The 25,528-nt window shown below is 39.6% G+C and overlaps 1 protein-coding gene across 2 annotated transcripts in view; it reads left to right on the top strand.

The window, feature by feature from the left end:
• The window catches only part of pold1 (polymerase (DNA directed), delta 1, catalytic subunit), a 109,675-nt gene that overhangs the window by 47,023 nt on the left and 37,124 nt on the right, over positions 1 to 25,528 (top strand). For both annotated transcript variants that reach the window (XM_043679658.1, XM_043679659.1), the window contains exons 16-17: positions 583 to 696; positions 4,627 to 4,774. In XM_043679658.1, the coding sequence (XP_043535593.1) occupies positions 583 to 696; positions 4,627 to 4,774 (262 nt within the window). The remainder of the gene's footprint in view (positions 1 to 582; positions 697 to 4,626; positions 4,775 to 25,528) is intronic.

Genomic DNA, 25,528 nt, shown 5'->3' with positions numbered 1-25,528 from the left:
CCCTCTTCACCAATCACAAACCCCTCTTTCACCCCCTCCCCTTCCCCACTTGCGTTCCCACCTGCTCCCACTCTCCCTCCACACTCGCACCTTTCTTGCTCTCTCATATCTCACCCTCTCCCCTTCACATTCTCCCAATTCTCTTTTACCTCCTGTCTCACCACACCCTACCCACCCCTGGTCTACCCCCTCCTGCTCCTTCCGCCAATCTCCTCCCAGCCTGCCCATACTCTTCCTTGATGGCTAGAAGATACACCAGAAGGTACAGTTCTCAATTGCTATATCTCTTTATCGAGTGCTCTCTGGAAATGGCTAACTTGGCCAAGACCAGATCAAACTAGTTTATCTTTTTCAGCTGCACTGCAAGTAGTGTACTTTTCTAGTAATACTGAGCAGTCCATTCAACTTGCTGTATCTTTTTAATCTTGAAGTCATAAGCATGTTGGAAGCTTAGGAACCCTAGCTGGTGGAACCAAAACACATGTGGAATGGTAACTTATAATAGAGGCTCGCTTTTCCTTAATGAAAGACAGTATTCATTTTATGGCTTTATCCTCGACACTCTACCTTTTCCCTTTCAAGTTTTTCTTCAGACCAATTCATTAAGACTCCAACAGGTGACCAATTTGTCAAAGCTTCAGTGCGAAAGGGTCTTCTTCCAGAAATCTTGGAAAATCTTCTGTCTGCAAGGAAAAGGTGAGTATGGTAATGTTTGGTCATTGGAACAGTATTTGTTAATTCATCAGCTGTAATTATTGGACTTTGTTCAGTTAATTGGTCAAAATTTGCTTTTATTGGCCTGGGCAATTGACAAAAGAGCTCGAGGCAAGTTGAGGTTTTTTTTAATGGTGAACTGCTATCTAGAATGCACTGCCTGAACAAGAAGATTGATTTCTGGGAGGAAAGGGTCAGTCTGGGTGAGGTTGAGTGGAATTGAGTAAAAGAATGAGAAGTGATCCCATTGAATAAAATGCTTTAAGAAGGCTTGACAGAATTTCTAATGTTTCCCTTGGCTTCTAAGTGTAGACTTGGAGTCAGGATAAGATGCCACCCATTTAAGAATAAGAATCTGAAAGATTTTTTCAATTGGAGTTATCTATCCAAGATGGCTGTGAACGTTCACTGGTTGAATATGTTAAGATGAAGAGAGACTTTTGGTTGTTATGGGAATTAAGGGATATCTGGATACTGCAGAAAGTGAAATGAAGGTAAAAGGTCAGCTATGATTATAACACATGATGGATCAGGTTCAAGGTTGTATGGATTATTCTTCCTTCTATTTTTATGATGTGTGGTAGAAGCAGACTTGAGAAAATGTTCTAAAATCTTGAGTACATATTGAAAGAGAGAAATTGTAACATCCTTGGGAAAAGAGCACGATAATGAGACTAAATGAATAAAGAAGTGCAATTAAAAGAACTAAATCAGCATAAACAAGATATTAGTTTATGAGTTGCGTTTGCTTCATCAGACTTCATTTTAATTGCACTTCTACTTTATTTCATGACCATCCCTATTGTTCCATAAAACTTTCCTTGCTGATGCTACAGGTTGGAAATGTCTCTCAAGCCTCTGTTAATTATGCCTTCTGATGAATGCTGAGAAAGCGGAACATGTGGGTTTTGGATGGCCAATATTCTCTCAGAACACAGCACAGAAAGAGGCCATTCAGTTTATCATGTCTGCACTAGTTCTCTGAAGGAATAATTTGCCTAGTGCCACTTCCTGTTTTCTCCATATCCATGCACAGGACTACATGGTCGAAATGCAGACAGGGTGTTTCAGATGACTGGGAAGTCTGGAACCAGGGGGTCACAACTCAAGGATATAGGGAACACCATTTGGGACTGAAATGAGGTTAAATTTCTTCAGCCAGAGAGTGGTGAACCTGTGGAATTCCGTGCCATGGAAATGATCATATTGAATGATCAAAGTCCACCCATTTTCTCTGTTGCACTGTTTCATATCCATGTTGCTACTGTCCCAGTTATTCGCTGAGCTCAAACCTTACTCATGAATCTTTTGTGCAACACTTCATCAAATGTCTTTTGAAAGTCCACGTACACCACATCAACAGCTTTACTTCCTATGGCCCTCTCTGTTACTTCACTTTTAAAAAATCTCTCAAATTATTTAGACACAGTTTGCCCATAGCTAATCCATGCTGGCTTTCCTTCATTATGCTACATTTGCCCAATTGACCTAAGTTTTGATCTAAAGATAGCTAAGACACCTCACTGCTTTTGTGCATTAGAATGGTATGCCTCCCTGGCTAAGATCTGCATTAACCTTGTATCCCTCCTGGTAGTTGATTTAGCACTGGTAAATACTTGAAGCGACCAGCTAGACAAACGCTCTGTTGGAACGAGTGGACCAATCTTGGATCATGATGTTGGAAATAGTGGTGCTGGAAAAACACAGCAGGCCAAGCAGCATCCGAGGAGCAGGAGAATCGGCGTTTCGGGCATAATCCTTCTTCAGGCTTATTCCCGAAACATCGATTCTCCTGCTCCTCGTATGCTGCCTGGCCTGCTGTGTTTTTCTAGCACCATATTTTTCAACTCTGGTTTCCAGCATCTGCAGTCCTCACTTTCTCCTCCATAGGAAATAGTACACAAGATTAGAGTTGGCAAGATAATTTGAGGAAGAGATTGAATTGAATGTATTGTCACATGTACCGAAGCACAGTGAAAAGCTTTGTCTTGCGAGCAATACCAGCAGATCACATTGTTAAGTAGCATAGATAAGTAAATAATAGGTAAACAGCGGCAAAAACCAAAACATAGGTACAGGTGAATGTTAAGAGTTTGAGAGTCCATTCAGTATTCTAGGGTAGAAACTGTTACAAAACCGGTTGGTGCGTGTTCAGGCTTCTGTACCTTCTCCCCAATGGTAGAGCTTGTAGAAAAACATTGGCAGGCTGCGATGGATCTTTGAGAATGCTGGCAGCCTTTCCTTGACAGCGGGCCTTGTAGATAGCTTCTGTAGATGGGAGGTTGGCCTTTGTGATTGTCCAGGCCGAGTTCACCACACTCTGTAACTGTCTTTGATCTTGAATGGTACAGTTGCCATACCAGGTAGTGATACATCCAGACAGAATGCTCTCGATGGTGCTCCTATAAAAATTGGCAAGGGTATTCGCCATCATGCCAAATTTCCTCAGCTGCCTGAGGAAGAAGAGACCTTGTTGGGCCTTTGTAACCAGTGCGTCCACATGAAGAGTCCAAGAAAGCTTGTTATGGATGACCACTTCCAGGAGTTTGACACTCTCCACTTGTTCCACTTCTGTGCTGTTAATGTGTAGGGGAGCATGAGTAACATCCCATCGAAGGTCAATAATGATTTCCTTAGTCTTGCCGATATTAACAAATTAAATTAAATTATCATGGACAGGTACTGGGAAAGGCTAATGGAAAGCTGGCTTTTATATCTGGACAGCTGGAATAGAAAGAGGTTCAAGTTATGCTTCAGCTGTGCAAAACCCTGATTAGACTATCCTATAGAGATTACTGTAAACAGTTTTGCACCCACAGCCTGCTAAGAGGTATGAAACACTTTTTACATAAAGGATGGTAGAAGTTTCAAACTCTTGCTACAAAAATCAATTAACGTGAGATCAATGGCTCATTTTCAAATTGACATTGATAGATTTTTTTTGAGAGGCAAAGATGTGTCTACAGTGTCAGCTCACAAATTATTCATGATTTCATTAACTGGTGGAACAGCTTTGGGAAGCTGAATGACTTGCTCTTAGTCCTATGTTCAGTCACAGATTTTTTATCTTTGTTACTCTGGAGAGAAGGTCTTGTGGCATGGTGGTCGTGACCCAGCCTCCTAGGCCATAACTCTACAGTGAAGACCAACCCCAGGAAATGCCGCCATATTGTAGCCAAACAGGCTGAGTATTAGTGTGTGAATACTTCCAACACATGACGATGCATGTGGTAAGAGTGGGAGAGACTCCTGGTCAGCATGTGTTGGAAAGAAGATTGAAGCCTCTGTCACAACTCGTAGTTTTGGAATTGCAACCTGCATATTGCCATATTTTTTTGAGTTTTTTGGGGGTTCAGTGTGGATCAGATTTTTGCCAACAACATGGGACTTGTTCCCCATTCTGGCAAGACTGGATTAGGGACTTGCCTCCGTCCATGTTAGAAGGCGTGACACTGTGGCTCTGATCTATCTTTGGGCAGGGGACTCAAGAAGTAGTAGTTACTGTGAAAAGGGTTAGTATATCTTGCACCAGACGTGAGTGTCAAATAGTCAGGTCAGGAATTGTCTATGCCTGGTATGGAATGAATCAGCATCTGTTTCTCTCTCAAATTGTTATAACAATAACCTTGCACAAGATTGGGTTTTTTGACCATGCAAGTCATTTTATTGGCTGCTTGGGTGATTTTATAGAACATTCAATTGTGCTATAAATGTCACATTTTCATATATTTGAGACATACCTATTGTGCAATGATTTGCCCAAAAAGAATGGGCAGCATTTACAGCCTGCTGACCTGAGATTAGATTCAAATGATGGGTTAGCGTTAGAAGGGCCCTGATCTTTATGGCATTTATACTCTGACAAATGAAGTAACATATTTTCAATGTCATTCTACCCCCTCCCAATTCAAGGGCAAAGGCAGAACTAAAGAAAGAGACGGATCCATTCAAACAAAAGGTTCTTGATGGTCGTCAACTTGCCCTGAAAGTGAGTGCAAATTCAGTGTATGGTTTCACTGGAGCACAGGTCGGCAAGCTACCTTGCCTGGAAATATCACAGGTGAGCTTTGGTGTTGTGTTCTCATTCTGCCTTTCACCACCTGCTCCTGCCTCCTTTCATAACTTCCCAAACAAAAGCCTGCAGAGTGACTACTTTCAATTTTTCCTTGCTTTCTAAACACGTGCATATTAGGTAAGATTTACTTCTACTGGGCTATTTGACTGAGAAGCAAATGGATTTTAGTTTTATTTGTAGGAGAGTTTTCATGCTTTTTACGTTTTCAAAAGTTGAGAGTTGATTTTAGGTACAAAGAGTCCTGGAATTGATGGTTTCTCATAAGCTACCTATCATAAGTGAGGGCATTATGTTTGTGGAGCTGGACCAATGAGTTGGTTGAAATTATGCTTGATGGCTTGCAAAATTAAGCTAAATCCAATCCAAAACTGCATAAAACCAATCATAAACATTGGATTGGCACCAAAACACCACTAATGGTCTAGTAACCTTCAAGCATGTTGAGTTCAAGTGTAGCTCAGTTGTGACCCAATGCTTCAAGAAGGAGCCACCCTATTGTCATCCAATCGTGGGAGTTAGGATTTACCTAAATTGTGACAGCCCAAGAAAAAATGAAGAGTAAGTGAAGTACTGCTGTGGCTTCATCACTACATTTTGTATGTTTGAAAGACAAAGCAATATCTCTTATATTTGTACTAAAGCTTGGTGTGCATTCGAGCTAACTTTCCCTGTGCTAATTAGTTCTTAATCTAAATTATACTGAGGTGTTAGGGACTTACTACACTTTTGGAAAGGGGAAATAAATCAAAGGAATAATCTTGTACACCTTATCTCAATCAGCTATAAGACAGTTTGACAGATCTATATGAGACAAGTTGTCCAGTATTTTTCTCTTGACATGAAAGTTGCATGACTTCAGTGAGGAGATGATGAGCAGAGCTGTGGGAACGTAATATTTCGGTATTGTACATAATTGTGAAATAGAACTAAAATAATACTGGAACTTGCTTCCAAGAACTTTTCTGAATTACAAATGAGTAAAGCTCTCAGACTAAAAAGGAGACGTTCTGTTTTACTGATACAGTAACACTAATGGGAGCCATGTTTAAATGTTAAATGTCTTAAAAACAACTTCTCACCAAGAAGAGATTATACACAACAGATTTTTTAAAATGGTTGTAACAAATGGGTGTATCCGTATATGGGTAATATGTCTTAATATGTATAGCCAACCAAGCTGTATGTAGTCAGAAGACTGCAGTTGTGTGATGAGTCTTGTCACTATGTTCTCAGAAGGGAGACTGTGGTTAAGCTTTGCAGGAAGTTGTGTTGAGCAGGATAAGATGTTGTAAATCAATTTGTCAGCAGCATCTTTGCTCACCCTCCTCTGCTTTCCTCAAGAAGTGTCTCTCTGATTGTTCCTACTGCTTCAGAAATAGGAGGTGCTGAAGTTGCTTCATGTCTTCTGTCCTTTACTTGAAGATAGTAACATCACCGTGCATTAGTGTTGTGTCTTTTGACATAATAAAATTAGGCACTTGACAAGAGCATGGTCCAAAAGAAAAGGGGAATAGAGAAAGGTGGATGACAAAACGTTTGGTCAGAGATGTGTATTTTCAGGAACATTTTGGAGGAGGAGAAAGGTGTATGTTTAGAAAGGGAATTTGGTAGCCTCGAGCTGAGGCAGCTGCAGCCATGATTGTCAGTGAAGCAAAGTAAATCAGTCATGTGCAAGAGGCAGAATTGGCAGGTTGTAGTGCTACAGGAGGTTAGAGATTGTGGGATTTGAGCATAAGTTTGAGAATTTTATTATTTTCTTTGGGTCTGCTTTCACAAGCGCTTGTGCTATTAGCACTCTGTCACAACTGAGCCCCAGTCCTGTGTTTGACCAGGATACTTTCAAGAAAGATCGTGATCAGCAGTGGGAATCAAGCTGATTTTAACTGTGGGTCACTAAGACCAGTTTTTGTGCTCCGGTGTCTCCTGTGGCCAAGGTAAACTAATTCTATAAAGCCAGAGAACAAGTTTGGCCCATATTTACAATGGATTGAGGGGCATCAGTTCAGTTAACGGCTAGAAGAGTAGCAACAACTTAGATTCGTTGAGACATTATAAAATTTATAAAATAATGAGGGGCATAGATAAGGAGAATAGCAAAAATCTCTTTTCCTACGGTCGGGGAGCTGGGAACTAGAGGTCGTAGGTTTAAGGTGAGGGGCAAAGATTTAAAAGGTACCTGAGGGGCACCTTTCTCACACAAGGTGGTGCATATATAGAATGAACTGCCAGAGAAAGTGGTGGATGCAGTTACAATATTTAAAAGACATATGGCCAGGGACTTGGAGAGGAAAGGTTTAGAGAGATTTGGCCAAACATAGGCAAATGGGCCTAATTTAGTTTGTGAAACCTGGTTAGCATGGACGAGTTGGACTACAGGGTCTGTTTCCTTGCTGTATGACTCTGAATAAGACTCAGTGCAAGTTATGGTGCAGACAACAAGGCTTTGAGCATGTTTAAGTTAACATAAGGTGGAAAATAGGAGGTTGGCCGTGGCAGTAATGAAATAGTTGAACCTATAGATAAGGAAAACCTGGATCGTGACATCAGATGAATTGAAGCAGGGGTAGTGTTGAGTGCTGTTATGAAGGTGGAAATAGTTGGTCTTAGTGTGGATATCTGGTCACAAGAGCACCTCAGTGTCAAACATAATACAGTATCAAGGTTGCAGATTGGTTCATTTGATGTAGAGAGTGGTGCAGTGGATGGCAAGAGAGCTGGCATTGTTCTTCTGAGGGCAGAGATGTTTAGTCAGAAGCTTAAAACACATGTTCCAAATTGAGAACTGCACAGAGGTCAGTGTCCTGTCACCAAGTGCCCGTTTGATAATTAGTGCACAGTACACTAGCTGTGGCCAGCCAGCTCACAGTCAGTCCTCAGTTGAGATTCTAATCTCCTAGTTAGATATATTTTTTCCTCTGATGCTCCTGTTTTTTTTTATTTTTCTTCTTTTTTGTTTGTCCCCCACACACTATCACCTGACAGCGGTAGTGCTTATTTTTCCCTAGCACCCATATCGGGTGTGTGCAGGTGTAGGACATCTGGTTATATTGGTCAGAAAGGGCTTTCCTGATTGGTGCCGGTTAACAACCTCAATTGTAAACCTTGTAGTTAATGAGGTCCACCTGGTTCCAACCACTATACAAATGATGAAAGATTTTCACAGAGGAGAAGTGAGGGCAGTTGTGACACAATGGTATTGTCCCTCACTCTTGGCCAGGAGACCCAAGTTCAAGTCCAGTTGTGCCAGAGGTGTGTAATAACATCTCTGAAGAGGTTGACCAAGGAAATTACGGAGTACGTAGACTGTTGTGGTGCAATGCTAGTGTCCTTACCTCTGAGTGAGACTCAAGTCTCACCTGCTGCAGAGGTTGAACAAGCTGTTAAGAAAATATCTTTAAGATACATAGCAGTCCAGTAAAAATGAGAAAGAGTAGAGAGAGAAACTTTCTGCTGGCAGGAGGGGCACTAACCAGAAGACCTGGGTTTAATATAATTGACAGTCTTATGGACAGTGGAGCAGAGGGAAGTTGAGGGCACAAAAAATGCACATCAGGTTGTTAACTGATCTGGTAAAGGAGATGGCGGAGATGTCATATATTAAAAAAAGTGACACGTTTCTTCTCATCTGTCTTCTAGCTTTCCATTGTTGTTCCATGTCAGTGGGGTTTGTCATCCAGCACCATTTAAAGTTTAGTTACATAATAGTCATGAAGGAGATATAAATTCAGGTGGCTGCCTATCTGGACATTGCTGGCTTGTGTAAGATCTTGGACAAGGTGGGGAAAGGAAACTGATACATTTTCATCTGAGCCTTGTAAATTGTGCAAGATATTGTTTTCAAACATCTCATTGTGATAAGTGACTAGCCTTGCAATGAGTGGTTGAAAAATAATTGATCTTGATCTACAGACAAGATAGCCATGATGTAAGCACAATTACTTCTGTTTTCCTCATGCCCTTGTTTGAAAAGATTTGGAAATCCAATACAGTTTTGCTTTATGTGGACTTAAGAAAATAAAGACAGAAACCCTCCTTGCAAAGTAATTTAACTGATTAGCCAAAGCTGTGAATACTAAGCATTTGGACCTCTGGCATACTTACAGGGCTAGTCTTATCCCAGGGGATAACTGCAGTCATGCGATATGAGATGTTTATAACAGATAATTGGGTTTATAACTGTCAAAATAACATTTCGACACTTACATGTTAGTTGGTTAGACTTTAACTCTTCATTGATTGTTGGTGAACCTTGTTGGATGAAGTCTAGTGGCTTGATTTTATTCTTTTAGTCAAGTACTGAACTTGACTGTATAATTTATTTCAAGGAGTATGTGGTAAAATGTCTACTCTGAAACTAGTGACTATTGGTTGGAACTTTAGGTTAACATTGAAGACCGGGATCTTGCCTTAAGATATATGTAATAAAACAAATAGCACAGATCTGATTTGGCTAATCCTCAGAAGTTTTTTTTTCTCTAGCTCGAAAGGCCCATCCTACTTTGAATTCATAGTTATTTTGAGTTTTTCAGGCGTTTGTTGCTTCAGGTAAGGATTCAGGTCTCGAATAGGTTTGAGAGTGTAGGAATTATCGTGGTTCCATTTGCCAGTGGACTTGCCAGTTGATGTTGATTTCTGTAGGCCCCAGGGAGGGCATCAAATGACATCTAATTAAAACTTCCAATAGTTTGAGGCAGGGAAGGATTACCTTGGTTAAATATGCCTATTTATCTATGTTGCATACACTTGCTTTCTCCAGGGTACAGCACTGAAGTCTGCTGCAAAAACACGTTGTATTGTCATATGTAATTCACTTAAAGATCATGATCAGTGCTGTGTAGTTAAAGTTAGAATGGCATAAATAAAGCATTTTTGTATTGGTCTTTGTATAAGACTTCGATTGGAATACTGAATTAAATTTTGGTTCCTTTGTTCAATTGGCAATATAAAAGTTTTGACAATGTTTCAGAAAGTGTAAGAATGATACCCAGCTTAGAAACATCTTAGCTATCAGATTTTTCGTAGCCAGCCAGGAGAATCAGATAGAGATGTTTAACATAACAAAGGAACTAGATTGGACCAATATAGATTAATTTTTTCATTTAAAGAACTCATAAAAGACAAAGAGCCATGTCTTTAACTTGCACAAGGGTAGAACTAGATTAGCTGTCAGGCGGTTCATTGACCTATGAAACAAGCTTGTGCAGTGGATGCAGATTTGCTGCGTGCGCCATGAGACATGAGCCTGTTCCTGGCCAGGAAAGAGGTCACAGTGCACATAAAGGTTGGAAGAATACTAGATATTAATCATAGTCAATCATTATTAAGTCTTCTCTTTCTGTAGATTACTGGTTGTGCATTCTTCTCAAGCTATTTCGATTCCTAAAGGAAATTGCTGCAAAAGTAAAATCTGACTCCAAAGGTCTTCACTCTAAACTCCTGAATCATCTTCAGTCCGGACACGTTTTTTTTTCGTACATCTTCCACAGGCATCATCTTTCCCCTAACAATTGTAGGAAGTAGACTGCAGTGTGACTGCCCCTTTAATCTCAACTCACTTAGCTAAACAGGTATTTATGTATGGTAATGCAGATGCTGGAATTCTGAAATTAAAAATAATATTCTGGAAGTACTCCGTTTTAGCAGCGTCTGTGGAGAAAGAAGCCATCGAGTGACTGAAATTTTTGTTGAAGCCTGCTGTACATGATTTCGATTCTGGAAGGTTGAGTGAAGTTTATTTGAAGTTGAGACTCACCAGGTTTGAATCCCATGGTTCTTTACTGTATTAGCAGCTTTTTAAAGCTCCTTTCTGCACTGTCAGGTTGTTCTACAAGACTTATTTTGCAATCTTTCATGCTTGCACAAATCATTTTCATTTCTCATTTTTGGTCATTTTTTCTAGAAAGATTTTAAAATTTACTAGAGTTTAATTTTGTTTCTCCACATCCTTTTTTTCTGTTGTTGTGAACCTTTTTTTTTTCTCCTCACGAGTTTTCTCCCTTCCTCTCTCGACTGCACTGATATTCACTGGCTCAATTCCATAGACAAGAGAGACCCTGACTTCTTGCAAATGCAGCCATTGTTCATGATTTGAATTTATTGTATTGAAGGTTTTTTACTACTTGTGATGATTGCAGTTGAACTTAATTTTTTCCTCACTCATCAGCTGCGCTATCACTTCTGATAAGGATCAGAAAATAGATTTCAGGAATTGAATAATTATCTTCCCAGTCTTTTCTGACTCGTGGATGTTGGTGCCAGTTACAACTTTCTATTTGCCTCTTTGTCAGATTGGCTAACATAGTGCAGAGAGGCAATTGGGCCTGGGACTTCCTTGCTCTTTGTGGCTCAGCTGTTTACTGTGTTAATCAACTCAGCTGTTAGGAAGCTGTATTTATTTTAATTGAAAACTGTAATTTTCTCCTTACAGGTTGCAAATAGTATTCCCTGCTTTTTGTATGGGTGGTGGTTGGTGTAGTTTTATCCATCATAGTTTGAAGTAAAGCTAGAAGGACAGTTTTGCAGAGAAAGCCCACTGCAGTTGTGAGGAGGAAGTTTTTTTTTCTGATAAATACAGAGTAGAAAATCACAACAGGCATCTCCAGTGTGGGAATTGAACCCAAACAATTGGAATCCACTGCATTGCAAACCAGCAGTCCAACCAACTGAGCTAACCAACTTTCTCTAGGTTTAATGACACACTCAGAAGAAATCTTAAATGAGCAACCCCTTATTCTGAAAAGGAATCCCTTCTAGATTCCCCACATGAGGAAACATCTCAAAATCTACCCTGTCAAGCACCCTTAGGATCTTTGATGTTTCAGTACAATTGCCTTTCATTTTACTGATCGCCAATAAGCATATGTTCAACCTGTGCAACCTTATGTCATAAGATGATCATCTTCGTAAACAGCCTAGTAAATCTTTTTCTAAACTGTCATCAAAGCATTGTATTGCAGATCAGCAGTGTACGCTGATCGTGTGGTCTCACAAGTGTCCTCTGCAGTATTGTAAGACTTCCTTTCTTTTGTATTTCATTCCCCATGCAATAAAGGCAAGCATTCCAGTTCCGTGGTTGTATACTAACTTGTTCATGTATGAGACCCTGGAACCCCTCAACAGCAACATTCTACAATTATGCTCTTATTTAAATAATATTCTGCTTTTCTGTTCTTCTAGGCAACCTTATTTTATTCACATTATACTGTGTCTGCCAAATTTTTTCTCATTCTCAACCTGGCTACAGTCATTCCATAACACATTGGTTGCATACTTGTGCAACTCATCGTTATAGAAAAATCGTGCTTTATAAACAATGCTTTAAGTGGTGGCATTGTAATCCCGTTACAGCGAATGTGTGTTGACAAAACAAGCATTATAACAGAACAACCTGTATATCTATTTGCAGATACTCCCCTCACAATTTGTTTCCCCAAATTTCCAGCATCAGTAAATTAACTGCAAATATTTCGAGTCAATGCTCAGATATTTAGATGTTGATTATAGAAGCATTGGCTGGAATACTGTGGCAATACACACCTGTTACATTTTGAATAAGCATCCACATGATGATTTTTGGGGCTGGCTTGATTTAACTTCTCATCCAAAAGTTAGCTCCTCTGACAGTGCAGCACTCTCCCTCTGCTACTTCAGGTCTTGAAGTGGAACTTCAGATTACAACCTGACTCACTGGCAGTAGTAATACTAATTAAACCATGTCTGTTGACTGCTGTTAAACAACTTCACTGACTCCTTGTAATGGAAGTTGTATGGACTTTTCAAAGGTTTATCACAAATTGGCATGTAGGAGATTCTTTACATTTAAAGTAGTTGTATTAGAGGAAATGCGGTTGCAGGGATGGATCGAAGATCAGAAAGTAATGGACGTAATGTCCTGTACCCAATGAAAGTGAATGTGAATAGCATCCTGTGCTGGCACAAGTTAGGTACCTTTTGCAGGTTGGACCAAAGCACTTCAGTGCCAACTAATTTCTACTGAAGTGGGCTTGCTGTTACTTTGGCAATAGGGTAGCTAATTTATGTGCAGACAACCTCCATCTACGATTGGAAAGAGTACGGATTCTTTTCAGTTAGTACTAAACTGAAGTGTTTGGTCTAATCCTGCAATGGGTCTTGTATCCACAACAATCTGTCTTTGATGCAAGTGCTTCTCTTTCAACCACCTTTCTCGAGTCTGATCTTATTCCCATAGTGCTTGCCATGAGTCTTGGTCTTAGTAGACACGTCAAAGCTTGTATTGTTTTGTGGTGTGTTACCTATTATTGTACACATTATTTTAAGTTCCATACCTCTCTCTCCTATTTTTCCCTTTTTGTTCTATTTGTGTGGTTATATCTCTGAAGAGCCTTGGGAGTTTTATTTTTTTTCCCTCTATGACTTACATTTCAACAGGACTAATAATTAATTCACTCTTTCCTTGAATGTCACTTCAGAACAACTTTTGCTGCGACTCAACAGTCAGTGGAGGCTGCTTTGATCCTGAACAGGTTGCTTGAGACACCAGTTATTGATGATTTAACAAACCCTAACTGCGCACTTGCAGCTGATGATTGGGAAAGAGATGGCTGATGTAAGACAAGGTTACAAAAAGAAAATTATGCAATTTGGGAGCAGATTAATGAGGTTATGTTGTAAGTCCTTTCATGTACAAGGTGGCGGGGGGGGTGGGTTGGGGGGGTGGGGGGGAGTTGGTGGCGGCTCTGCTGTGGTAGAGATGCTGCAAGGAATGTGGCTGCTATGAGTGTGTAATTTAGTTTTAGTACAAACAGGCCTCAGGAAACGGACAGTTTCCAGCTTTCCTGTGGTAAAGTCTTGCTTCCTGCGTGATACAAATCTGCTGGTATTAGTGCTACACAGTTGGGCTTGGGCTTCTGTTTTGCTGTTGCAAAATGGATTGCAAAATTGATTTGAATTTCAGTTGAAATCATTTTCCTTTGTGTTCTCAGCTCTGCACTCACCTGACCTGACTCTTGCTGGGTGCATGAACCCATGTCCCAATGGCCATATGGTAGTTGGCTCAAGTGGATCATCTGTATATGTGTTTAAGTGCTTTTTGATTACAGAGAGCATTGTTGATCCTCCTGTTACTTGATGTTTGCACATGTATAGTTGTCAGATCTCTGTTGTTATTGTAGCCAAGCATGTACTTGCAGTCACCAGGCACTTTGCAGACTTTCTTTCAGCAGTGGTGACGGTACAACAAGGAACAGTCTGAAAATCTAATTTATTTTTTCAGTCCCTGATGCAGACATTTTGAGTGATTAAAAGCAAAATACTGCGGATGCTGGAAATCTAAAACAAAAGAAGAATGCTGGGGGAAGCTCAGTATGTCTGACAGCATCTATGGAGAGAGAAACAGAGTTAATCTTTTGAATCAGATCTGTTCTGGAGAAGTCATATTGGACTTGATGTTAACTTTATTTTGCCACAGAAGCTGCCAGAAATTTGGGGGTCAGCTTTAGTATTGTCATCACAAATAAGATCACTAAAATGTTAATGCCTCACTGGGAAATGAGGAAATTCCTCTTCATGCTGGAAGTGCTGGAAATCAAGCCTCGCTATTACTAAAGTTGTCATAAAACTTGATTTTACGAAAGTATGCAAAATTCTTTATTATACCTGCCTTTTAGACCCAGCTTAACAGAAAACACAGACCGGGTTTATGTAATTAACAATGATTACTATTTATTACAGATAATACACTAGCTGCAGATAAACAATTATGAACCACTGACACACAACTCTACCAGTTAATAACTAATCCTTTCATAAAACTCCCCAATCCACACACGGGCCGACTCAGGCAGAAAAGAGATCATGGTTTCACGAGTGGAAGGCAAGATTGGGTAAGCAGTTCAAAGCCTCTGTCCATAGTGTTCGCTGAAATGATCCTTTTGGCTTATCAGGCCCAACTCTTTAACTGCCTTTCTCCAGGTCCATTCACTTGCAGGAGACACAGATCAATTGCTTCACAATTGTAATGCCTGTGACTTATTGGTTAAGTGCCATAGCTCAGAGCAATTGATGAGGGGAAATAAAATGGCTTTCTTCAGACATGGTGTTTCCTTCACTGCCAAGAGCAGGACAGTTCTCTACTTTTCAGAAGACTGATCGGTTCTCACTGAGCATTCATCCACAAGCTGCTCAGCTACCTCGAGCCAGTCACATTGGCAGGCAGAAAGTGTTTGTAGTCGACAGTGGGTCACCATTCCCCAGACCATTACTTGTTTTTGACATTTTTCATACATGTGCTGGCTCCAACTTGACCACCATCTCTCCTCTCCCCACCGTGTCCCCCAAAAAAACTGTTTGAGCAAACCAGTGAAAACAGCATTTATAATGACTGTTGGGTAACTTACTTTTAAAAATTGCAGTAATCCTTTCCATGGGCCTTGCTTTTTAATACCAATCCTTTTTGTATTTCAGTCCTCAATCAAAAATAATGAAAAATTAAAAGATATAGTCTTTATAAAGCTAACTCAGTCTGGGGATCAACAGGTGATGTAAACTCTTCTAAACTGTTTACTGAGCCTCTGCGAAGTGTTAATATGAAATTGCTGTTTTCTTAACAACAGCTAACCTTTTTGCTGTTGTGAAAGAGGTTGTTAATTTAAAGCCAGTTCATATCAACTTAATAAGTAGTTTTGTGATATTCGCTCATAGAACTGGGCACTCAGTGTTATGCATTCCTTTTAGCCATTAGGCATTTGTTAGTATGGACTGGATTGATTGTTCTGCTCATGGTATTAAGCTTCAGCTGTATTTGTTGCTTTGTTTTCTCCCCCTCCTGAAGGTAACAGAAGCAAACGTTCAGATTCAAGAATGCCAGATTAAATAACTATTCTTCAAGTTACTCGTAAAGTTAACTTACGATGCACAAAATAAATTCTTAAGAACATACTCTTTTTATAACTACATTTTAAGAAGTCAAATTATTGTAGCAAAATGGCTGTGTAACTAGTTTTGGCTATAAACTTAAAGTGCTTAGGCAAAAAAATTCTTTAAAATTCCTTTTCAGGTTTGTTATTTCAATAAATCAACCACCTGATGAAGGAACAGCGCTCTGAAAACTAGTGCTTCCTGTCAGACTATAGTCTGGTGTGTGATTTTTAACCTTGTACACCCCAGTCCAACACCAGAACCTCCAAATCATCACTAAATCTGTGAATGTGAAATATATATTATTTTAATCACAGTCCTCAAAGTTGATGTGTCCAGTCATTCTAACACAGTTGCTTGTTTCTCCCAGAGCCAAGATGTGGAGTTATTGAGAACCTTCCTTAGTAATTACACTTATTGTGAAAATTATGGGTGCACTGCTGAAAATGCAAATGTAAAGCATGAACCCTCAACCATCTAGTTGTTATCTCTTCTGAGAACAACTAACTCAGCGTCTGTCTGTCTCTATAAAGTAGTACTGCACCTCTGTATAACACAAGAAATAGGAGCAGAGTGAGACCATTTTGACCCTATCCACCATTCACTTAGTAAAACCTAATCTTTTACTTTAACTTCACTTTTTTGCCTGATTCCCATATCCTTTGATTTCCTGAATGATCAAAAATTTCCTAATTGATGTTTCATCACTTTAAAGATGCTATGTTCTGTTTTCTAACAATCGATAGTTTCATGGTCATTATTAATGAAACTAGCTTTATATTCCAATTTTACTCATTGATGATGGGATTTGAGCATAAGTTCTTACATTGCTAGTCCACTATATCATGTCTCCCTCTGTATAAGATCATGACATCATAAAACTTCAGAAAATTTTAGGTTAGTTCCTTATGCCATTAGAAAGGCTTTCCATATGACATAAGAGCAGAAATAGTCCATTCAACCCATCAAATCTGCTCTGCCATTTACTAAGATCACAGCTGATTTGATTATTCTCAGCTCCACTTCCTTGCCTTTTGTACCCATAACCCTTGATCTCTTTACTGATTAAATATCTGTTTATCTCAGTCTTGAATATACATAATCCACCTTCTACAGTGTTCTGTGGTAAACAATTCCACAGATTAGTTATCCTCTGCAAAAGGAAATTCCTCCTCACCTCTGTCCTGACTGGTTGTCCCCTCACTGAGATTGTGTCCTGTGGGTCCTAGACTTTCCCACAAGGGGAAGCAACCTCTGTCTGCTGTGTCAGTCTCCAAAATACCCTTCTACATTTCAGTCAGGTTACATTTTATTATACTAAACTCCAATGAGTACAGGTACTCTCTACTCAATCTTCCCTAAGACAATCTTCCCATGTAGTTATCTACGCTTCAACACATGTGCATTGCGAACTTGGTTTAGACCTTATTGTATTTCTGAGCTCACCAAATATTTTACCATTTCAGAGACGTGCTGTCTTTCACTCCAAACACTTCAGCCAAGTTCCTTGTGGAACATTTGTGAGAAACCTGGCAACAATGGGAATAGATGGCAAAATACTGTATTTAATAAATTCTATGCTCAGTATAAGCTCTAAAGTTGAACCTTTTTTCCCTCAAAACAAAAGCTGTGAAACAAGATTGCTTGTGATGCCAGTTGTACTCAACAATGCGTTGGAGTCATTATAAGGAATGGTCAATAAGTTAGCTTTAAACAACAAAATTCAATCTGGGATGCATGCCATTTTTCAACAAAGGTGGTTAGATAACACTGAACAGTGTGAAAACCCAACTAATCTTTCACTCATCTGCTGCAAGTCTTCAGAGACACAGTCCTGGATGAATTGATTCAGGAGGACTCACCTGTTCCAGAATTTTGTCATCACATCTCTGAACAGGTTGCTTTTAAAATTAATCCTGGATGAGTATGGGCTAATGTGGTGGAATGGGAGTTTCCCTGCCTCTGAGCCAAGAGATGTGGGTTCAAGTCACACCTATTCTAGAGGTGTGCAACAACATCTCTGAATAGGTTGACTAGAAAATGTCTTCTGGATGAGTGGAAGGCTCTTGTGGTGTAGTCTTAGTGTCACTACCTCTGAGCAATAATGTTCAGGTTCAATTTCCACCTACCGTAGAGGTATGTCATAATTTATACAAATAGGTTGATTTAAACAACTTCTTGGATGGATGGAGGAGGACTTTTGGGGTGCAATAATGGTGTCCTCCCCTCTGGTACGTGGAAATCTTGGGTTTAAGTCACACTTGTTCCAGGGGTGTACAATAACATCTCTGAACAGGTTGATTAGAAAATATTCCCGCTGAATGAATCAGACTAAACTACTAGGGATTAAATCAGGTGGTGTGCACAGTTTAGTATCAGATCACAAACTTCTGGAAAGTTTCTGCATGAAATTGTTTTCTTAAAACAGTTAATCTTTGTGACCAGGTTGCTGCTTTGAGGCTAGCTCATATCAAATAATAGGTAGTTTTGTAACGTACCCCTGTAGTACTGGGAACTCCCTTTAGCTTTTGGCACTCTGTCATTCTGGATTGTTTCAATTGCATACTTCATCTTGCCTTCTCTCTTTCCCTCCTCTTTTGAAGGCAGTAACAGAAGCTGATCTTCATCCCAAGGTGCCAATATCTATATAAATAGTCATTCAAATCATACATCCTCATCTGTATCATTTCTGTCCATTGTACACAACAGTATTGGTCCCCGGATAGCACGACTGACTTCTGCCCTGTTGTCTAGGACCTTTTATCTTTTAATGTGCGTCTTTCTGCAAGATCCCTGTTTGTTCAGAGGGATTGGAAAAGATCTGCAGACTAATTTGTCAGTTTGCACTCCGTAACTCCTCTCATTCAGTTCAGAAGGTACCAATTCAGTATTTGTATGCAGTGATTGAAAGGGAATGAACTTAGGCGAATAATTAGACTTGAATGTAAGAGGGTTGATCATTAAGTTTGTATCTGATACAAAAATTGGTGGATTGCTAATTAGTGAGGAGGATAGCCTTAGACCACAGGAGGATATAAATGGGCTGATCGGTGGCAAATGGAATTCAATCCAGATAAGTGTGAGATAATGTACTTGGGTAGGACAAACAAGACAAAGGAGTACATGATAAATGGTAGGACCCTGGGAAACCTCAAGGATTACCAGTTTGTCAAGATAACTGAAACCAAAAGAACTGTGGATGCTAGAAATCAGAAGCAAAAATAGAAATTGCTGGAAAAGCTCAGCAGGTCTGGCAGCATCTCATAGAGTCAAGAGGTGTCCAGCACGGAAACAGGCCTTTCTGTCCAACTCATCCATGCCGAACAAATATCCCAACCCAATCTAGTCCCACCTGCCAGCACTCAGCTCATCTTCCTCCAAACCCTTCCAGATGCCTTTTAAATGTTGCAATTGTACTCCTCACTTCCTCTGGCAAAACATTCCATATACATACCACACTCTGAGTGAGAAAGTTGCCCCTTAGGTCTCTTTTATATCTTTCCCCCCTCACCCTAAACCTATGCCGTCTAGTTATGCTATGGAGAGAAATCAGAGTAAACTTTTTGGCAGTGACCCTTCCTCAAGTTCTGAGCTTTTCCAGAATTTTCTGTTTTTGTTTCTCAAGGTAGCTGGACAGGTGGATAAAGTGGTTAAGTTAGCTTTATTAGCTGAGGCATAGAGTTTAAAAGCAGGGAGGAGATGCTGGAACTGTGTAAAACATTGGTTATACTAAAGTATTGTGTGCAGTTCTTGAATCCACACTGTCAGAAAGATGTGATTGCACTAGAGAGTATGCAGAAGAGATTTATCAGGATAGTGCCTGGATTGGAGACTTTCAGTATGAAGAGAGATTGGATAGATTGGGGTTCTTTTCTTTGGAGCAGAGGGGTTGCGGGGTGGTGTTGGTGGCATGATTGAGAGGCCAAGACAGGAAGAAACCTTTCCTCTTGATGCAGGGAGCATTGACTGGGCTCATAGTTTTAAGGTAAGCGGCAGAACGTTAAGAGGGGATGTGAGGAAAATGTTTTTCACCTAGTGTGGTGGGAATCTGGAACTCACTGCTAAAAGGGGTGGTAGGGAAAGAAATCTATAACATGTAAGTGTTTAGGTGTATACTTGCAATGCATGTCTGTGGACCAAGTGCTGCAAGATGAGATTAGAATAGTTAGTTAATTGTTTTCATCTGTTGAAGGTCCTTCCTGTGTGCTGTAGACCTCTATGACTAATTGTTTTTCCTTCCAGAGAACGATGGAATTGTACAACATAAAGTGAAGTTATTTGGGCCCATTCTTTGTGCTGGCGTTTTTGCTGGAATTGCCCAAAATCTTATTCAAACTTATTTATAAATTGTGAGCCTCAATGCCTAGGCTAGAATTTCTTGCTCATCCCTAATTGCCCTTGATCCAGGTGGTGGTGAGTTGCCTTTTTGAATTGCTGCAAACCACATGGTGTATGCACACCCACAGTCTAGTTATGAGAGAGTTCCAGGGTTTTGACCCAGTGAGAGTGAAGCAGTTCTAATTTAGGTTGCTGTGTAACTTGAAGGGTGGTGGTCTCATCTGTTTGTTGCCTTTGTTTTCCTGGGTGGTTGAGGTTGTGGGTTTGGAGGTGCTACTGAAGGAGTTTTGGTGAATTGTTGCAGTGCATCTTTGACATATTGCTTCCTCATTAGCTCCGAACCTACCTTTGGTTTAGGGAATCATCTCACTTTTTTTCATTGAATCCAATGGTTTCTACTTTAAAATCTCCTTATAGCAAAACTTTTTATGCACCAAAGAGTATTTGTTTCCTAATACAGATTCTTCCCCTTGTGTTGAAAATCTCCTTTCTGATTAATTCTATCAAAATCTTCCTTAATTTAAACAACTTTTCTTATATATAACTTCTCTTAGCTATCTTTGTGCCATTAGGAATGCTTTTTATCTCTGTCCTTGTTACCATGGTATCTAATCAACAGATACATTCCTGGATTTGTGAGAAATAAATTTGAAAGAGAAAAGTTTTTTCATTTGTTGAGTCTGATCCTTCCAACAAAACAATGTCCAGTTTGTTCCCTCTCTATCTAGTCCCAATTTAGTTTTCAGTAAATTCACTGTGTTGTGTTCCTAACATGAGAAACTTTAGAATATCTTGCTGGCCCGGAAAGGTCATTGGGTGATAATACCCTGATAATCATTGGGAATTGATTTTTCTCAGCTTTGCCCATCTCTTTCTTCCATTGCTGCAGAAAATCTGGTTACTGTCCTGTTTCAGGAAATAACTTGTCTCCATCTATTGTGGAAGTAGAATGCTGATGATATACAAGAAGTGCATCAGTATCTCTAAAGAAAGAGGATCTTAACATTTCAGACGCATGTACCTGATCAAAACTTAATACTTCTTAATAAGAAAAGATTTTAGTAAAGTTGGGAAAACTAGAGAAAAGAGGAAGGAAGGAAATTAACAGATACTTCAATCACAGTGAATGAGAAGAATGACTTGCAAAGTGCCAATTACTGCCCAATTAGTTTCTTTCCAGTCACAAAGTCATGGAAGGAATCTTCAGTAGTGCACACAGTTCTGTTTCTGCCAGAGCTGCAGTCTTTCTTTCATCTGGACAAACAGAAGTACACTTGCTGCTGTATTAAGATGTTCTTGAGTGCTTCACAGGAATGTTATCATACAAAACTTTGAAACCTGACACTTGGGAGATATTGAAGCTGTTGGTCAAAGAGGTAGGTCAGCATCAAGTTGCGTGATTTGAAAGTGAAATTTAGGCTCAAAACAGTGCTGAGTTAGGAGATGCTTATGGCATTGGTATATAAGCTTTAATCAGAAATAGTTGTTTGGTCATGCTGCAGATAGTGCATGTTGCGGCCTTGGACTTGGGTTTTTTTCCTGATTTAGTTATTCTCCTTGCAGACTAAATAAAGGGACCTCTGTGTTCTGAAGTGTTCTAGCAGCAAGTAACTGAGAGACTGTACAGTAATGTGGTCCTAAATCTTTATCTCTATCACTTTAGGACCATCTGTTGATGGTTGAGGCAGTGGGAGCAGCTGGTTTTCTTTTGTCTTAAAGAAAAAATATTTTCAAACTGAATTTTGAGGAGGATAGCACAACTTTGCCGTATTTTCTGCTGCACTGTGGGATGTGGGCATCTACTCGCAACTAGGAGAAAGTGAGGACTGCAGATGCTGGAGATCAGAGTCGAAGCGTGTGGTGCTGGAAAAGCACACCAGGTCAGGCAGAATCTGAGGAGCAGGAGAATTAACGTTTCGAGGATATAAACTCCAGATTCCTGATGAAGAGCTTATGCTGGAAATGTCGATTCTCCTGCTTCTTGGATGCTGCCTGACCGCCTGTGCTTTTTCAGCACTGCACTCTTTGAATCTATTCACAACTGTTCACTTCCCTTTCTTGGTCACAATGCAATACACAGGTGCTGACTGGAAGCCAATAGAAGAAGGTCAATCAGATTGAGCGCTGAAGTAGTGCTGTCTTCTGTACCATTCATTATTTTCTCCTGGAGTTTTAAATGATTAAGGAAGATGGTTAGGAAAAAGAGGAAAAAAAAGTTTTTTAAAAAAACTGATCCCAACCCGGACTGAGTATCGAAGTCTTCTCAGTTTGTTGATTCAGAGACTTCAAATTTAATGGAGTTTAGAATCTTAACCCGTCCACAGCGGGGGGTAGGATAGTTCAGTTGTTTAGCTGGCTAGTTTACAATACAGAAAAATGCTAACAACGCGGGTTCAGTTCCCTTTTATTGATTTTACTTTCTGGTGATTTAAGGCTAACAGATCCAGTAGCTCCCTGCTTTCTCTTTCACTCCCTTCTTAAATAATGCACCATTTAATAGCTTTCTTCATCACTAGGGTCCTGATGGACTTCATCCTAGGGGCTTTGAAAGGCTTGATTCAGGGACAGTCCCATTAATTTGGAAGATAGAAAATGTAACTCTTTTGTTCAAAAAGGAAGGAAGACAGAAAGCAGGAAACTGTATGTCAGTTAGCTTAATATCTGTCATAGGGAAATTTTGGAAGCTTTTATTGCATTCGTTAAATCAGCAAAGTTAGACAAATTCAAAGTAGTTAGGCAGAGTTAACATGATTTTCTGAAAGGGAAATTGTGCTTAATTAATCTGAGTGTCTTTTGTGGGAGTAACATGTTCTACAGATAAAGAGGAATCAATGAATGTGCTGTATAGAGATTTCCAGAAAATATTTGATAAGATGCCACATCAAAGGAAAATAAAACCTCAGTGGAGCAGGTAACGCATTGGCATGGCTAGAGGATTGGCTGGCTAACAGAATGTAGAATATCTTTGTAAATGGGTCTTTTCCAAGTTAGCAAGATTAAGTAAGTAGTGTGTGAAAGAGATTGGTGCTGGTTGTCAGCTGTTTGTAAATGATTTGGATGAAGAGATGGAAGATATGGTTGCCAAATTTGCAAATGACATGAATATAGATGGGGAAGTAAGTTGTGAAAATGACACAAGATTACAAAAAGATAATATATTGATCGGGGAAAGATTTGGCAAATAAAGCATAATATAGGAATGTATAAAATTCCTGATTTTGGCAGGAAAGTAATTAAAGGAAGCATGTTATCTAACAGAGAAAGATTGTGGAGCTTCAAGATGCAGAGGGATCTGGGTGTCTTTGTGCATGAATTGCAAAAGATTGGTATGCAGGTACAACAGGAAACTAGGAAAGCTGATAGATGCTGTTGTTTACCGCAAGGGGAATTGAATTCATAAGTCACCAGGTTTTGCATCAATTAGGGTGTTTGTGAGACAGGATGTAGAGTACTGTATGCAGTATTGGTCATCTTATTTAATAATAATTTAATAAACTGCAATGGAGGCAGTTCAGAGAAGCCTTGAGAAATTGAGCCTCAGTGCATATTGGGAATCCTGTAGTCTCTGGAACTCAGCATTTAAGTTCAATAGGTCTAGAACCTGATTCTGTCCTTTTTTTAAAAAATCCACCCTGCATCCAGTTGACATGGGTTGCTTTTAACATAGCCAACCCATTTTCACCACTCCAATGCCTGTTATCATATTACATGGTCTACTTTAAGCACAGACTACCCATTTTCTGCTACCCTGAGCTCTCACTATCATGTCAGCTTCTCTTCTGTCATCTGCCATCCTTAATCTCTTCATTTGCGCGTATCCTTTCATCTTTCTTTTTTTAAACTGGGTCCCATCTCTTCTTTTCCCCAGCCCCCATAAATGCCAGTTTTTCTTAGCTGTTTCAGTTCTGATGAAGAGCCAGACTTGAAACATTAACTCTGCTTTGCTCACGCACATGCTGCTGCACCTGGTTTTCACCAGCAATTTCTGTAGATCTCCAACTTCTGCAATCTGTGGTTTATTTTACTAGATCAATACCTGGAATGGACAGATTGTCTGATGAGGAAAGGTTGGGCAACTTAGGCTTGTTATCTGCTGGAGTTTAGAAGAGTAAGAAGTGACCTGATTGAAAGATTTAAAATCCTGAGTCGTGTTATGGACCAGGCCAGACACCCTCAAAAATATTTTAAGGTAGCCTAGACCCTAACTTTATCTGATTTTAAAGGCAGGTGTGATGTAACTGGTCAAATCATCTGGCTTTGTGTGGTCATTTAAATGCAACAGTTGAAACATGAATAAAAGAAAAATGAATTTTAATAACAACTGTTGGAAAACTTAACTGACCCAATACAGTAGCTATTACTAATTAACTGTTCCAATACAATAACAGCCCATAATTATACCCCTTGGCAAAAAGGTAAATTCAAACACATCCTTACAGGCAGAAGGGAAAAACATCCATAGAGATTTCAGAAGATAGTCAGAGGAATTCTTTATTGAAGCTTGCAACTCTCCTGCAATCTCGCATCTTGTGACTGCTACAGCTAAACCAAATAAGAAAAAACTTGACCTGGAAGAACTGGCCACTCCCCTTCCATTCTTAAACTAAACTGTTTGACATCTCTGCCTTTATGACCTCTCTTCAAAAAAAAAGGACAAGATAACCTTTTTAAAATGACAGTATTGTCACAGTATCCTTGGTAAAATACATGCCGAGCAGGTGTTTCCTCTTGTGGGAGAACTGAGAACCAGAGTCTGTGTTTAAAAATCTTGGGTCACCCATTTTTCTCAGCGGGTCATGATTCTTTGGAACTCTTTCAGAAAAGATGGAAGCAGAGTCCTCGAATATTCCTAAGGCAGAGATACATAAAATTTTGTTAGGCAAAGATTGAAAAATTATCAAGCATGGATAGGAATATGGTTTGAGATTACAATCAAATCGCCTTGATCTTGTTGGCAGTGCAGGTTTGAGGGGCTAAATGGCTTGCTTCTGATTCAATAGTTCGTATATATTTCTGTAATCAGGTAATGAGTTACAATGCGAGTTATACCTTTCTTCCCAATTTTATATTTATGAATTTCAAATAGCATTTCTCTAATTTCTAAGCCAAAATCATTTATGCTAAATGAAAAACAACAGTATTTCCAACACCAACCAGTGTGGGACACCACTTCTCATTTTCTGTCTGTTTGAGAAATTTTCCATAATACCTACCTTCAGTTTCAGTTTTGTGGTCACCTTTAGATCACTTGTGTTACTTGGTCTCTGACTCCATATATTTTGGTCATACGTTTTTTGCACAAGACAGCTAATCAAAACATTTCTGAGAGTTCACGTATGCTGCATACTTGGCATTGCTCTTTGCTCTTGTCCTTTTCAAAATGCGTAAGTTAAAAACATATCAGAAATGAAATCATTATAAATCAGCTTTGATTAGGTGCAAGTTTGGGGAGGATGATAGTGCAGCAGCAGAGAAAGTTTTATTTTCCATCTTAACATTCAAGTT

Source organism: Chiloscyllium plagiosum, chromosome 39 (assembly GCF_004010195.1).
Source record: "Chiloscyllium plagiosum isolate BGI_BamShark_2017 chromosome 39, ASM401019v2, whole genome shotgun sequence".
NCBI classification, from domain to species: Eukaryota; Metazoa; Chordata; class Chondrichthyes; order Orectolobiformes; family Hemiscylliidae; genus Chiloscyllium; species Chiloscyllium plagiosum.
This window is presented reverse-complemented; position numbering and strand designations above follow the sequence as displayed.